General features: G+C 39.2%; 1 protein-coding gene across 1 annotated transcript in view; it reads left to right on the top strand.

Annotated features, from left to right (window-relative positions):
* Nucleotides 1–16761, top strand: part of ARHGEF10 (Rho guanine nucleotide exchange factor 10) — a 249456-nt gene that overhangs the window by 15488 nt on the left and 217207 nt on the right. Inside the window, exon 4 of the mRNA XM_007944435.1 lies at nt 6527–6646. Coding sequence (XP_007942626.1) covers nt 6527–6646 — 120 coding nt within the window. The remainder of the gene's footprint in view (nt 1–6526; nt 6647–16761) is intronic.

Raw genomic sequence — 16761 nt, forward strand, 5'->3', positions numbered from 1 at the left:
TTTCGCTTTCAGCTTTTTTTCCTTTTTTTCTTTTCCCTATTTGTTGTCTCTCTTTTTCTTTTTTTTTTTTTTTTTTGGGTAACCTGGGGCCATAGTCTTGAGGGTCCTACCAGTGTCCATCCAACCAGTAGTTCTGGTCATTTTTTGTGTTTTTGAATTTTGTTCCACATTTTTCCTCCCACTTTAACCAGGATCTCCAGTTTTGATCCCTTTCCAAGCAGTTGGCATTGGTAGCCAGGCACCATCTAGTTCTTTTGGTCTCAGAGTTGCTTTTGGTTTTCTTTACTCTTCTTTGCTCCAGATGAGAGGAGACCAATAATTGCATCATAGATGGCTGCTCAAAAGCTTTTAAGACCCCAGTTGCTACTCATCAAAGGAGGCTGTAGAACAAGCCTTTTATGTACTTGTTGTGCTAATTGCTCATGATGTCCCCAAAGACTATGGTCCCAACCCCACAGGCCCATTGATTCTCTTTCTCAAGGTGTTTGGTTGTCTCTGAGAAGTTACTCCAACTCTGCCTTGTGTTGCTTCTGTAATGTAAGTGGCTAGTTTTGCAGCACAAGTGCATATGTAAGATTATGTATGATGTTCTTGATATCATCCCACAAGTTATTTGGTTTTTGGTCGCTGGTGTTCAGTGTGTCAAATCTGTTCTTCAGATAGTCTCTAAATTCAGGTGAAATTTAATCAAGGTCTTATGTTAGCTCTCATGGACTTGTTTTAATTTTCATCAGGTTCACCTTGAGCTTGCACATGAGCAGTTGATGGTCTATTCCACAGATATTATCCTATCACTGAAAGCATTGTACTTCAGGATAGATCTTAAAACATTCTCTTTGACAATGAATGCAACACCATTCCTCTTCAATTTATCATTCCCAGCATAGTAGCCCATATGATAGATTCCAAATGGCCAATACCAATCTATTTCAGCTCACTAATGCCTAGGATATCAATCATTATATGTTCCATTTCATTTTTGACAACTTCCAATTTTCCTAGATTCATACTTTATACATTCCATATTCCTATTATTAATATTTGCAGTTATTTCTTCCTATTATTAATGTTTGCTGTTGTTTCTTCCCATTCTGAGTCATGCCCCATTAGCAAGTAGAGGTCCTAAAAGCTTTTCTCGATCCATATCTGTTCTGGTTACCTAGTACCACACCACAAATGGGACGGCTTGAACAAACAGGAGTTTTTTCTCTTACAGTTCAGGAAGCTAGAAGTCTGAGTTCAAAGTGCCAAGCTCTAGGGGCTGGGTGAAAGCCCCTCAACCTTGGGGTCCAGCTCTACCTCTTGCTCCTGGCCCACTGGAGCTAGAGATGTTTCTTTTCTCAGACAGCTGCTGGCTGCTGAGGCGGACAAACCCAAGGTTGACAAGTAAAAAGGCACAGCCCGATGTTACCAAACAACATGGCAGGCCATTAACTTAAGTCTATTGTAAGACCCAAGGTCAGCAGAGCATGGCAGGCTGCTGAAAAATGACACAGCTACATGCAGGGTCCAAGCGTGCCATAAACTCGAGACTATCCCCAAGGCTTCTTCTTATATACAGGAAGCAGACCACATTCCCTAAGGCAGCTACTCAGCTGCTCACAGTAGATTCCACCATGGAGTTGATTACCAGTCTAATCATGGGGAATACTACATCCAACTGCCCAGCCACTCAACTAGGCCCAGCCAAGTTGATACACAAATTGAACTACCATAATGTCATTAAAGTCAACTACTCTAAGGAGACACCTCCTCCTCCATTGTATTTTGAGTACCTTCCAATCTGGGAGGCTAGTCTTCTGGTACTATATCAGTGTTTCAGAGCTATTCATGAAGTTTTCCAGTAATATATCAGACAGTGTTTTACTGCTATTCATAAGGTTTTCAGTGGCTGAGATTTTCAGAAGTGGATGGCCCAGTCCTTCTTGCCACTCTAGTCTTAGTCTGAAAGTTCCACTGAAACCTGTCCACTACATTCTGCCTGGCTACCACTGTTGACTGTTCCAAAAGAGGTCACAATAGGAGGTTCTAGATAGAATGGGAGAAAAATATGGAGCAAAACTCAAAATCATAAAAAAAAAAACCAGGCTTACTGGTCTGATAGACACTGTTGGAACCCTGAAACTGTGGCCCTTAGACACTCTCAAGCCAGGAACTGAACCCACCCCTGTGCCTCAACTTTCAGCCAAATGACAGACAGGTGAATAGTACCAGGAAGGCATGCACTTGTTAGAATAATCAACCAGAAGAGATCAAAATGTCAACATTTGCCAAGGTGACCCTGCTGGTATTTGAAATACCGATGCCATAGCCTCCAGCCTCACAGTAATATACAAGCCACCACAGGACAACAAATTCACAGACAAGTAGTGAATTGTAAACTCTGGGAATTCTTTAAATGTTGAGATTCAGGGTTTTACTGAGCATTTGGGAAAATCTTCACTCTAAAAGGATATAAAATGTGTTTTTTTCTCAATGGTAAGTATGAACTACTTTAAGAGGGACTCTAAGAGATGTAACAAATCAACTGTGGGATCATGAAAGTCTTAGTAGTTTGTAGAATAAATATTTTCTTGAAGAAAATCGATAATATTAAGTATTGCATATTTGTTTTTCAGGCTTTGCATATTCTATTTGTATTTATATTTACCATTATAATTTCTACTCATTAGCTTTATAAAATTGTTGAAGATCTACTATGTCTTAGACTTTGGGCTGGTTAGCATTGTGTACATTATATGGCCTTTCCTCATCCTCATAACAGTTTTTTTAGGGAAAGTCTTTATATTACGATTCCATTTTACAGATGAAGAACTGAGGTCATGTAGTCAAAAAATGGTGGAGATAGGATATTGAACCCAGCAGTCTATACAAAAGCCATGCACTTAACAGCTACTATATACATAACACTTTTCATTGACTAGTATATAGTTGTCCAGGGGACTTCAAAATAACATGGTAGAATAGTGAGATACTATATAGTACAATGGTGTATATATACTGTTATTTCTTTTCTGTTCTTTATTAAATGAATATTGATTAAAACTCTATTTAAAATGCATACAAAGGATTAATATATAATCTCAATTGTGTATCTTGAAAGATTTTTACAGTGCATGTTCATTGTAGAGAAAAATTAAAATATAGACAGACAAAGAAAATAACTACACTTAATCTTCCCTTGGTAAATAGTCTTTCAGTCTTTTAAAGTAGTTTTTTGCATAAAATGAACTTATAGATGTCATTGACTGAAACAATATTATCTGTATGGACAGGTTTTTAACATTAGTAATGGTTGTTTTTTTCTGACAAACCTAGATAACAGGTTTTTTTAATGTGTATGAGTTATTTGAAATGAAAGATTATGTATTTTTTTTGGTAAAGCTTTATTGAGGTATACATGCCATACAATTTACCCATTTAGAGTGTGCAGTTCAGTGATTTCCAGTATATTCACAGAGTGTGCAATCATCACCACAATTAATTTTAGGACATTTCGTCACCCCAAAACAAAACCTGGTAACCCTTAGCAGTTACTCCTGTCCCCTATAGGGGATAGAATTTTAAATTTTAAACAAAGTTTAGATACTTTAATGGTAATTTTTTTGCTCATAGGGAAAAGTTTAGTTAAAACTGAGTTGAAGCCTCAACTTGATTTAAGACTGTATCAACACAGGCACAATTAAAGGGAGAGTTGGAGTGGTATGTGAACAACTCATGGGAATCAAGCAGGCTCTTTGCTACTTTAAAAGCTGGACATGGGAGCTCAGGACATAGTCTTGGAGGGACGCTAATCTCAATTTGACATAACATAGTCTACAAAGACAATGTTCTACATCCTACTTTGGTGAGTAGTGACTTGGTCTTAAAAGCTAGTGAGCAGCCATCCAAGGTGCCACTATTGGTCTTTCCCCATTCAGAGAAAAGAAAAGTGAAAAAAATAAAATCAAAGACCAAGGAAACAATTAATCCAAAAGACTGATGGGCCATGTGAGCCCTAACCTTCATGACTCTAAGACCAGAAGAACTAGATTGTGCCTGGCTACCTCTGTTCACTGCTCCAAAAGGGATCACAATAGGAGGTTCCAGATAGAATGGGAGAAAAATGTGGAGCAAAACTAAAAATTATTAAAAAAAAGACTTGGCTTATTGGTCCAGTAAATACTGGTGGAACCCTGAAACTATGGCCCTTAGACACCCTCAAGCCAGGAATTGAACCCACCCCTTTGGCTCAACTTTCAGCCAAATGACAGACTGGTGAACAGTAGTCCCAGGAAGGTATGCATTTGTTAGAACAATCAACCAGAAGAGATCAAAAGGGCAGCATTTGCCCAAGGATAAAGCTAAGAAAGCAGGAAGGGATAGGAAAGAAGGATGAACGGAAATGGTAAACATGCAGGAAGTGGGAAGAGTGCTGTTCCGTACATTGGAAGGATTACAATGAATGTGACAAAACAAAATATGTATATATTATTGAATGGAAAAACAGTTTACTCTGTCAACTTTCACCCAAATCACAATTTTTTTTAAAAAAAGCCTATCTTTGTGACCTACACTGTACATTGTAATAGCCACTATCACAAACATGTATTTAAATTCAAGTTAATTGTTGTTGTGTTGTTGTTATATGCCATCAAGTCAGACCCGACTCATAGCGACCCCTCCTTGGGTTTCTGAGGCAGTATCACTACGGAAGTAGATTGTTCAACCTTCCTTCCAAGTAGTGGCTGGTGGGTTTGAACCGCCAGCCTTCTGGTTAGCAGTCAAGTGCCTTAGGCACTACGCTACCAGAGCTCCTTCAAGTTAATCAGATTAAATGAAATTAACAGTTCAGTTTCTTGCTGGTACAAGTCAGATTTTGTGTTCAGCAGCCACATATAACTACTGTATTGTATTGGACCATGAAGAACATTTCTATCATTCGTCTGTTGGACAAACGTTTCCAACTAAAATACTTTAAATATTGGATTATCAGACAACATAATATTTCTTAATTGAGGAAATTAACATGCAAATACTGGAAATTATGTTATTATTTCTTAGTGAACAGTGTTTAAGCATTTGGCTGCTAACTAGAAAGGCAGTGGTTCGAGCCAACCACCTGCTCCATGGGAGAAAGATGAGGCAGTCTGCTTCCGTAAAGATTTATGGCTTCAGAACCTTAAGGAGCAGTTCTGCTTGGCCTGTAGGGTCACTGTGAGTCTGAAATGACTCAATGGCAGTGGGCTACTCTTTTCTATCTGCATATAGGCATTTATTAAAAAATATATGATCATATTATCCCATAATAATCAGAATTATAATATTTCTTAAAATTTTCTCTTGCATAACTTGTTTTAGAAATTTGTGATGAAATCCATGAGCTAAATAACTGCTTATTGACATGTTCAAAAATTATATTGGTAAATCATCAGTTCAAACAAGACAGTCCAACTGGCCATGCCTGTAAACAACACCATTGTCTGAATACTGTCAGTTCAAATGGCTGCTGTTGTTAGAATGAGTTAGTGATATTCTGTTCAGTAGCCTTGGTGGCTACAGAGGGAATGTTTCTTGAGTAAAATAAACAGTTTTCTTGGAAAGCTAGAGCTTGCTTTGGCCAAAGGAACAGTCTTCCCTACAGAGTTTCTCATACGTAGGCAGTCTGGAGATAGGAGAAAAGAGTGTTTTCACAAATCCAAATCCAAATTAGAATGAGCTGAATGTTAGAGAAGGATGTGTACAGAAGGAATATGGGGTAAAGGATGTAGTTTTACCCAAAGTAAGGTGGCTTTTGTCCTTGGCTCCAGAGAACTAACTTTTTGAGTAATTAGGGGGCCTTGGTCTGGGACTTCCAGGCCACACTTGAAGATTTGTGCTGGCAAGTGGAGGCAAGACAGACTAGAAAAGACATTTTGGGGAGACTGATACCAATCACATTGAGGAGGCATAATTTAGCCTATCATGCAGGACTGGCCAATAAAAGGCCAGAACAGTAAGGATCAGAGACTTTCCTCATTGGCAAAAGAAGAATGACATACCTTCCCTGAGACATAGTAGCTTTACATTGGGAACCTTCCTAGACCTCATTCATGCATCTCTTCCTTATGACGATACTGATTGGTATTTTTTTTTACTCTAATAAAACTGGTAGTCACAGTATTTTCCTTGAGTTCTATGAGACATTCCAGCTAGTAAATGAACACAAAGACAGTGCCCTCTTAACCTGGGAGATGTGCCCTAGCTCCAGTGGCTTGGGAAAGAAAAAGAGTGTGCCATGTGGGTGGCTGGTGTCAGAAATGATGGACAAGTGGGAATGCAGAGATATGATGAATCTCTGCCTTCTAGGATCAGCTTCATGCTGATCCTTAGCCATGAAGCTATCATCATAGGGTCTCTTCTGAGCTTTTTTAGTAGTCACAGCATTCATGCTCAGCTGTCTTTCATCCCAGAATGTTTGAGACTCAAAAGGTCATACAGAGCAGCCTCTATCTGCTTCCATATTCTATGATCTTCCTTCATTTTCTGTGATCCTTTTCCTCTTCAGGGCTGTTTCTAGTCCTACATCCTCTACCTTTAGCTCTTAGTTATGTTGCTGGTTTACCCTATCCTGCATCCTCTCATGCCCTTGCTCCTAACCCAGCTCCTGAAAAAAGCGTGGGGAGGGGTTGGGGGAAGAGCTTTACCCTTTCTGTAGGTCGTCTTCTTTGTATCAGACACAATGCTGTTATTTTTTCATTCTTTCATATATGATTTGAAAGCAAGCCAATTCACGGAAAATCAATTTGATAAATAATTAATTTGACCACTAAATATATAGCTAATGACCACTAAAGTATAGATTCACCAAAAAGCTTTTTTAAAGAAATGTTATCTATAATTTATATGAAAGTATATTGCATGAGATATTTTCAACAGCCTCTCAACATTTTTTTCAAATTTAGTTTTTCTCACCACTGTTGTTTTGGCTAACCTCATAAAACTGGTTTTTGGCAAATGAGAATATTTTTTTTACATATTTCAAATTATGAGTGTTGTGAAAATTGACCCAGAACCAACTTGCCTAATCCTGATAACTCTAGGAGTAAGATTTGTTTTCCTCGTTTTGCAGAAGTGAATTTGGCTGAGAACATACAATTAACGGGTATCAGAGCCTAGCTCAAGTCTTTAGACTTAAAGAGAAGAGTTTTTCAAAGACATTGTACATTATTCTTCAGCAAGGAATTCTGCTGTGGTGGACTAAATCTGAAGACAGCATAAGGGAATCTGCACGTTTGTGAAGTCAGGGATTTCTGAGGCATCCCAGTGACCCAGAACAATGTCTGGAACAGAATACTCAATAAATATTTGTTGTATAATAGTTTGACATTATCAACACTCTTAAGTGAAAACAGTGATATCTGGGTTCATACTTCCATTGTGGCAGTTTGAGATTTTGTGCTAAAGTTCGAGCCAGGCAGGAACAACCTACATTAAAGGTCCCTTAGATCTTATACATCCTCAGACACAGCCACCATATACTGTTTTTCAGAAGCCAGATGTATGAATTCATGGTCTGTTACAGATGTATAGGATCGTTGTTATAATTGAGCACAGCAATTTATCTCTGTGAATTCTTATAGCCAGGACAGGGATGTGAGATTTTTTTTTTTTTTTTTAACTAGAACTAAGTTCCGAGAGGAATTTATAATGTAGGTGATTATCTAAGATATATTTAGCATGCACTGGGAAATATTTAATCACAGGGTTTAAAAAAGATGGAGAAGTAGTTCTCACACAACAATTTCTAATGTTACGCTCAGTGAAAGCACAGACAGTATCTTGAATTTCAAACCCTAAGGAACTTTAGAGGTTCTCCAAGCAATGTAGTATTTAAATTAATGTCTTAGGCTACATTCTCTACAGAAGAAAACAATGCTTAGAGGTTTTGATGATGCTTAGAGGAAGAGAGAGAGTGAGATTGAGACAGAGGGGAAAAAAGGGAGGTAGGGGAGAGAGAGAGAGAGAGATTTATCTCAAGGAAATGACTCACATGTTGTAGAGGCTGGCAAATCCCAAGCCAGACATCAGGCTGGAGGCTCCTTCTGACTCACATAGCTGCAGGGGCTGATGAACCCAAGATTGGCAGACAATACAACAGGCTGCTGGCTGCTGACGCTGCCGAAACTAAGATCCGCAGGTAAGATGGCAAGTTGCTGATGCTCAGGTTGCAAAGGCAACACTCCCAAGATTGTCAGGCAATACAGCAGCCTGCTAGTTCAAGTTCAAAGAACCAGAGGTCAGATGATGATGAGTTAGATGCAGGCTCAAGATGGAGCAAAAAGCCAGAGAGCTTTGCCTAAATGTCCATATATATTGGAGTCAGGCCACACTCCCGAGGAAAGTCCTTTTCAACTGATTGGCTATTCATAGCAGACTCATCATGGAGGTGATTACATTATATCAGATCTCACTATGGGAAATAACTACAATATAACTTCCAAACTACTGAGAATCATGGCCCAGCCAAGTAGACACACAGCCTTAACCATCATAATGAATGTGATAGTTAAGGTTGTGTGTCAACTTTGCTGGGCCTGGTTGAGTGGCTGGGCAGCTGGTGGTAGTTATTCCCCATGATGGGACTGGCAGTCAACACCATGGTAGTATCTGCCACAAACAGCTGAGTAGCTGCTTTAGGGATGTGGTCTGATTCCTGTACATAAGCAGCAGCTTTGGAAACGGTCTAGCTTATGGCATGCTTGAACCCTACAGGTAGCCATGCTGGTGTTCAGCAGCCTATCATACTCTGCCAACCTTGGGACTTTGAATGGACTTGAATTAATGGCTTGCCATGTGGTTCGGTAACATCGGGACTGTGCCTTTTTACTTGTCAACTTTGGGCTTATTCTCAGCAGTCAGCAGCTGAGTGAAGAAATGCCGCTAGCTGCAGTGGGCCAGGAACAGGAGGCAGAGCTGAAGTCCAAGGTTGAGGGGCTTTCATCCAGCCCCTAGAGCCTGGCACTTTGAACTTGGACTTAAAGCCTCCAAACTGTTAGAGAATAAACTCCATTTGTTCCAGCCATCCTATTGGTGATAGACTCTTTTCAGAGTGGCACTAGGCAACCAGAACAATGAAGAAGACTTAAACTTTTAGAGGAATTTTTTGTTTTATTATTGCTTTTATCCATTATAGTTATTGATAGGGATTCTACTTAAAGTTTTATTAGGAAAAAAAGAAAAAAAAATGAGTGCTTTTGGTAAGAAAATCTTTGAAAACCACTTATCTGTTCATCATTAATTCATTAATTAATGCAACAAATATGTAATGAGTGGTTACTATGTATTAGATTTTGTACCAAGTACATATTTGATAGTAAACAAAACAAAGAACGTGGTATTAGTTTAGGCCCAGGTATTCTATTATGCACACAGAAACATGCATTGCTTCAGATAATTCCCTAACATTTCTCTGAGGTTGATTTTACTACCTTCACAGCTCAGGATGCTGAATATAAGAAGGACATGAGTAGTAGAGTCAGTGTTTAATACAGGGCTATTTCACTAAACATATCATGCTCTGTAGTGTACTTTCCTTCTGAAGATGTCAAAAAGAATCACATAGTTTGCATTTTTAGTGTTTAGTCTCTTCACAAATATTTAAGAAGTCACTAGTTAAACAATTGTCATAAAACTGCTTCTAGGTATATTTGTCTAGCTCTTCAGTAGTAGTCAAGTATAATTTCCAAAGAAGAGAATTGACAGAAGAAAAACCTAGTGTGATTCTGAGCCATCTTCCAGTGAATCTGAATATATGCCTTGCATAGTTCATTATGTTGCTAAGCCAAAACACAGGCATAGAAATCAGGATATTTAATTGACATTATTTCCCTGTCACATTTAGAGATGAATTTAAGGAAATGATAACCAATATATTTGGAAAATGTTTTTTTATTTTTTGGTTAAAGAATTTTCTTGCTCTAAAATATGTTCAATAGTTTAGGAGAATACAGTTACTATTAGTGATACAGCCAAAAAAAAGCAAAAAAAAAAAAAAAAACACTTTAAAACACTTTTTGTTTTCTGTCATTTGGGGTGCAATTATAGTCAGTTAGAAAACTTGTAAGTTAAAAAAGGCTGAAATAGTAGAAATACTGGTTTTCTGTAATTCCAACTCTTTTCCATGTATATCATTTCACTTGATTAGGCTTAAACTCGGGAGCTCTGGTAGCATAGTGGTTAAGACACTTGCCTGCTAACCAGACGGCTGGCGGTTCAAACCCACCAGCCACTCCTCGGAAGGAAGGTTGGGCAATCCTACTTCCGTAGTGATAACTGCCTCGGAAACCCAAGGAGGGGTCGCTATGAGTCGGGGCCGACTCGACGGCACTTAACAACAACAACAACAACAGGCTTAAACTCAAAATTGCTTAACAAACTCTCTAACTTCTAGTAAAGGGGTGAGCTTTATATTTTAATTACATATGTATATAAAGAATTAATATACTCCAAAAGATTAGACTCCCATTTGGAAATATGTTCTTAAGCCAAAAATACAATAAAGACACAGAAATTTATTCCCTGTAGAAAATTTGAAAAATGTGGAAAAGCACAAAGAAGAAAATACCAGTCGTTTATGGTAGTTCAAAGAACAATCACTGCTAATATTTTAATCTGTGTGTATGTGTATGTGTGTGAAAGAAATAAATTAGATATAACAAAGTTATTTTAAACATATCGTAGCCTAAAGTATTGGGAATTTATTTCCATATTACTTATTGTTGTTGTTGTTATGTGCCGTCAAGTTGGACCCGACTCGTAGCGACCCCTCCTTGGGTTTCCGAGGCAGTATCACTACGGAAGTAGATTGCCCCATCTTCCTTCCGAGGAGTGGCTTAAAATAATTTTAGTAGTCATAATATTTCACTGAATGTATTATAATTTGAAAAATCTTCTATTATAAGACATTTTTTGCTTCCCCTGGGAAATACTGCATTTGTCTCTAAATAGTTCAGATGTATTGTTACAGATTAAGCATTTTATGGAACTATTCCCAAAACATTTATGAATGGGTCACCAGGAAAAATCTAGGGAAATCAATTGGACTATGTATGTATAACTTAACCAGGAAAGTATTGACAATTTTCTGGAGTCAGGATATGTCATTTAGTTCTGCCTTACAAGTGAGCAGAAAACTCCTCCTGAAAGTTATGAGCAATTGCCTAAGGACAGATAACTCAGAAATGGCAGGGAAGAGAAGCAAATCCTAGTCTTCCTGATTTCAAACTTTGTATTCCTTCCATGGGAGTGCTGGTAGCATAGTGCCTAAGGCACTTGACTGCTAACCAGAAGGCTGGCGGTTCAAACCCACTTCACTCCTCGGAAGGAAGATGGGGCAATCTACTTCCATAGTGATACTGCCTCAGAAATCCAAGGAGGGGTCACTATGAGTCGGTCCGACTTGAAGGCACATAACAACAACAAGTATTTTCTGAGAACCTACTTTCTGCCTGTTAGATATGATATTGTAAGACTTTAAGATTGTTTCCTTCACTAATATTCTTGTAGTCAAGTCACTGTAACGATCTCTGATTATTTTCTTAAGATAAATATTTCATGATAGAATTGTTGAGATCAAAGTGTATTTTAAGGCTTTTGATATGTATTCACGATTTTCCATCCAGAAAAGTACCAACATATACTCTTATCAGAATTATGTTTTTTAAAAAAAATATTTTTTGAATCATTTTCTTGACTCCTTTTCCTTGTTTGTTATTATTATACTTTGAGGACTGCTGTGGTTACCTAGTGCCACTTTGACAAGAAATATACCACAAATGGGATGGCCTTAACAAACAGAAGTTTATTCTCACAGTTTGGAGGCTTTAAGTCCAAGTTCAAAGGGCCAGGCTATAGGGGCTGGGTGAAAGGCCCTCAACCTTGGGGTCCAGCTCTACCTCCTGCTCCTGACCTACTGGACCTAGAGGCGTTTCTTCACTCAGGCAGCTGCTGGCTGCTGAGGCAGAGAAGCTCCAAGGTTGAGAAGTAAAAAGGCACAGTCCCGATGTTACCAATCCACACCGCAGACCATTAACTTAAGTCCATTGTAAGTCCCAAGGTCGGCAGAGCATGGCAGGCTGCTGAACGATGACACAGCTACATGCAGGGTCCAAGCATGCCATAAGCTAGAGACCATTCCTAAAGGTTCTCCTTATATACAGGAAGCAGACCACATACCCAAAGGAGCTACCCAGCTGCTTGTGGTAGATCCCACCATGGAGTTGATTGCCATTCTCCTCGTGGGGATTAACTACCACCAGCTGCCCAGCCACTCAACCAGGCCCAGCCAAGTTGACACACAAACCAAACTACCACAAAGACTTTTAAAAGATATATGGAAAATAATTGCAGAATGTTCCTTTACAATCCCTTGTATACACATCATGGATAGTACTGAACTTATTTTACCTTCTTTTCTCAGGCTTTGACCTTTTTCCCATCCCATCATTTACTCAAACCAAACCAACTCACTGCCGTCTAGTCAGATCCGACTCATAGCGACCCCACCTTGGTGGTATCTCTACGGAAGTCGATTGCCCAACCTTCCTTCCAAGGAGTGGCTGGTGGATTGAAGCACCAGCCTAGTTAGCAGTCTAATGCCTTAGATACTATGCCATCAGAGCTCCCCATCATTTACTAGTGATCTGAAAAATCTACTTCAAAGGCTCGTAGAATATATTAATAATTTAAAAGATTTAAGGAAAAAAAATAACACCTTATATTTTAAATCATTTTTACTTAAAATAATAAATAAAAAACTGATGTGTACCAAGGAAACTCAAACTAGAAGGACAGTTTCTAGACTGACTCAAATGGGAGCATCTTTGTAGCTTTCTTTCCCTAGAAACGCTGCCTCCAAAATCTCAATTTTAAACATCTGTCTCAACATCACCTCCTCTGCTTCTAGTTCACTTGTTTAAGAACTGACAATTGCAGCAGTTCTTTTATTGACAATACATTGATTATCCTACTTTTTTGCTATCCATCATCTCCTTTCTCTGCTTCTGTATCACTGAATCCTGCTTTAGTATCCCGCCTCTCATTATCAGCATTCCCATACCCTTAACTCCTTTACCCCCTTTCCTCCTTCACTCATTTAGCAAAACTCCAACTCTTGGTCCAATCTTCTGACTTCTTTGTCCTGCACCTAAGCAGATGAAAATCACTCAGCTGGGCTGATAGTTATTTGTAAAATTCAGTATCTCATACTTAACTTTTGAATAATTTTCCCTTCTTAGAATTTTTTTCCTTTTTCAGGAAGAGATCATACAGCCATTTATATCCAAAGGCTTGAATGTTTCTGACCCAGGCCTTCTGTCCTGATGTAAGAGAAATATTTTAATGGATTTTCATGCATATTTGGAAGCAGCAGAAGCCTTCTCAGTAACAAAATGTGTGGAATGGTATCCTTTCCCTAACCTCACCCCTGTATCCACCCCAGAATAGATGTGGAAGTGAGTCCCTTCCTAACTGTCCATTGCCCTGATGCTGTTCCATCTAGACTTGAGCCTGAGCAGGAAAGAAAAAAGGTGGAAGGCCCTCATTGCTCAGCCTACGGGCATGGCATAGAGATAGGGCTGAGGGGTCCTCATCTCCACTGAGAACCCACAGGACTTGGTTACAAAGGTTGAGCATCTCACCACCAAAAACTAATAACACTCTCTAAGGTGTTTACAGTTACTCAGTTCTAACATTATTTAACTTTATTTCTGTTCTGTAAGTTCCTCAAAAGCTCCTCTTAAAATACTGAAATCATGTGTGACTTAATTATTTTTACTACTGTGTCAAGATGGGACTGGTCAAGAAATGAGAATATGGAAACAATTGGTGCCTGTCTTACTAGAAACAGAACAGCATTGTTTAAAGCTGAAACTTTCTGTGTATGCAACAATACCAAGTTTTTTTGTTTTTTTTTTTTCTCCCAGATAGAATAGATACACCAACTGAAACAGGGAGAAGGGCAATTGTTTCTACATTTTATTGCCCTGAAGCAGGATGGTTTGTTTGCAGAGTGATTTTGGCTTATGCTAATCTTAAGGTCATCTGTTTCTAGGAAATCATTTACTCCCTCTCTCTTTTATGGCCTCATTCATTCATTTGTTCATTCCAAGCATTCTTACGGAGTACCCATTGAGGAGTCATTTTCCCTCTGTTCTGAAAGAGAAAGAACTCCCACCCTACCCCAATGAGCATATGTGACTGTGACTTAACTATTTGCTGGTCATCTTCCTAAGATAGATGTAAAGTCTCATTCAGAGCATGTCATTGGGAATATAGTCGTTTTCCTGTGATTTGTTCAGAGCACCTAATGCCAGCACACCCATTCAATGTAGTAAAGTAAGTTATAACTATGTGGATTACTACTTAAGATAAAGAAGAATTTCCCAAACTGTAATCTTTATGTTGCCAGTGTTGAGATGATGTTAAGCAGAAAAGGCACTTTACCTTCCCAGTGGCTCCTGCTCTGCCACCTGACCATAGCACACCAGCTTCATTGCTGTCATTTCCACACTCAGAGTTAGGCATGGTGTTCAGTGAGACTTGAAATAAAGTCTACTGCTTCTTTACTACATAATTCTCTGAGCAAAGCATTTGAGGAGTACAGATTCATTTTTGTGGATTATTGCCTCAAAATGAGGGTAATCAAGTATTTTGTTGTTGTTGTTAAGAAAAATGTGTAGTAGAAGGTGAAGCCACCACTCATCTGGCAGTTTGTCATACTATGGTGGCTTGAGTGTTGCTGTGAGGCTGGAGGCTATGCCACTGGTATTTCAAATACCAGCAGGGTCACCCATGGTGGACAGGTTTCAGCAAAGCTTCTGGACTAAGACAGACTAAGAAGAAGGAAGGGGCCATCCACTTCTCAAAGAATTGGCCAGTGAAATGTTACGAATAGCAGTGAAATACTGTTTGGTATATTATGGAAAACTTTATGAATAGCGCTGAAGCATTGTCCGATGTAGTGCCTGAAGATGACACTCTCAGGTCAGAAGGCATGCAAAATATAACTGGGGAAGGGCTGCTTCCTCAAAGTAGGGTCAACTTTAATGATGTGGATGAAATAAAGCTTTCAGGACCTCCATTTGCTGATGTGGCACAACTAAAATGGGAAGAAGCAGCTGCAAGCATCCATTAATAATTGGAAAATGGAATGTCCAAAGTATGAATCTAGGAAAATTGAAAGTTGTCAAAAATGAAGTGGAACACATAAAGATTGATATCCTAGGCATTACTGAGCTGAAATGGACTGGTTTTGCCCATTTTGAATCAGACAACCATGTAATCTACTATGCTGGCAATCACAAATTAAAGAGGAATGGTGTGGCATTGTTAGTCACTAGAAATATTTCAAGGAGCTCTTGTAGCATAGTGCCTAAGGCACCTGACTGCTAACCAGAAAGCTGGTGGTTCAAACCCACCATCCACTCCTCGGAAGGAAGATGGGGCAATCTACTTCCATAGTGATACTGCCTCAGAAACCCAAGTAGGGGTTGCTATGAGTTGGGTCTGACTTGAGGGCACATAACAACAACAACAGAAATATTCTAAGATCTGTCCTGAAGTACAGTGCTGTCCATGATAGGATAATATCCATACACCTACAAGGAAAATCAGTTAATACTACTGTTATTCAAAGTTACATGCCAACCACTAAAGCCAAAGATAAGGAAATTGAAGATTTTTACTAACTTCTGCATCTGAAATTGACCAAACATGTAATCAAGATGTGATGATTATTACTGGTGATTTGAATGCAAAAGTTGGAAGCAAAGAAGAATCACCAGTAGTTGGAAAACATGGCCTTGGTGATAGAAATGACACTGGAGATCATGTGATAGAATTTTGGAAGACCAGCTGCCACCAACAACCTACTACTTATTCATTGCAAATACCTTTTTACAACAACATAAACAGCAACATTACATGTGGACTTTACCAGAAGGAATACACAGGATTCAGATGGACTACACTGGTGGAAACACAATGGAGAAGCTCAGTATCTTCAGCCAAAACAAGGCTAGGAGCTGACTATGGAACAGAATACCAACTGCTCATATGCAAGTTCAAGTTGAAGCTAAAGACATTTAAAACAAGCCCACGAGAGCCAAAATATGACCTTGATTACATATCACCTGAGCTTGGATACTGTCTACAGAATAGATTTGACACATCGAACACAAATGACCAAAAACCAGATGCATTGTGGGATGACATCAAGAACATCATCCATGAAGAAAACAAAAAGTCATTAAAAAGACAGGAAAGAAAGAAAAGACCACAATGGATGTGTTGGTTATATTTTTGTGTCAACTTGGCTAGGCCTGGTTGAGTGGCTGAGCAACTGGATGTAGTATTTCCCATGATGAGACTGGTAATCAACTCCGTGGTGGAATCTACTGTGAGCAGCTTTGGGAAGGGTCTCCAGCTTATGGCATGCTTGGACCCTGCATGTAGCATGTCATTGTTCAGCAGCTTGCCATGCTCTGCCGACCTTGGGACTTTTAATGGACTTGAATTAATGGCCTGCCACATGGTTTGGTAACATCGGGGCTGTGCCTTTTTACTTCTCAACCTTGGGCTTGGCACCCTCAGCAGCCAGCAACTGTCTGAGTGAAGAAAAGCCTCTAGCTTCAATGAGCTGAGAGCTGGAGGTAGAGCTGAAGCCCATGGCTGAGGGGCTTTCACCCAGCCTCCGGAGCCTGGCACTTTGAACTTGGACTTAAAGCCTCCAAATTGTAAGAA

This window comes from Orycteropus afer, unplaced genomic scaffold, assembly GCF_000298275.1.
Source record: "Orycteropus afer afer isolate SDZICR_OR568_19922 unplaced genomic scaffold, OryAfe1.0 scaffold00125, whole genome shotgun sequence".
In the NCBI taxonomy this organism is placed as follows: Eukaryota; Metazoa; Chordata; class Mammalia; order Tubulidentata; family Orycteropodidae; genus Orycteropus; species Orycteropus afer.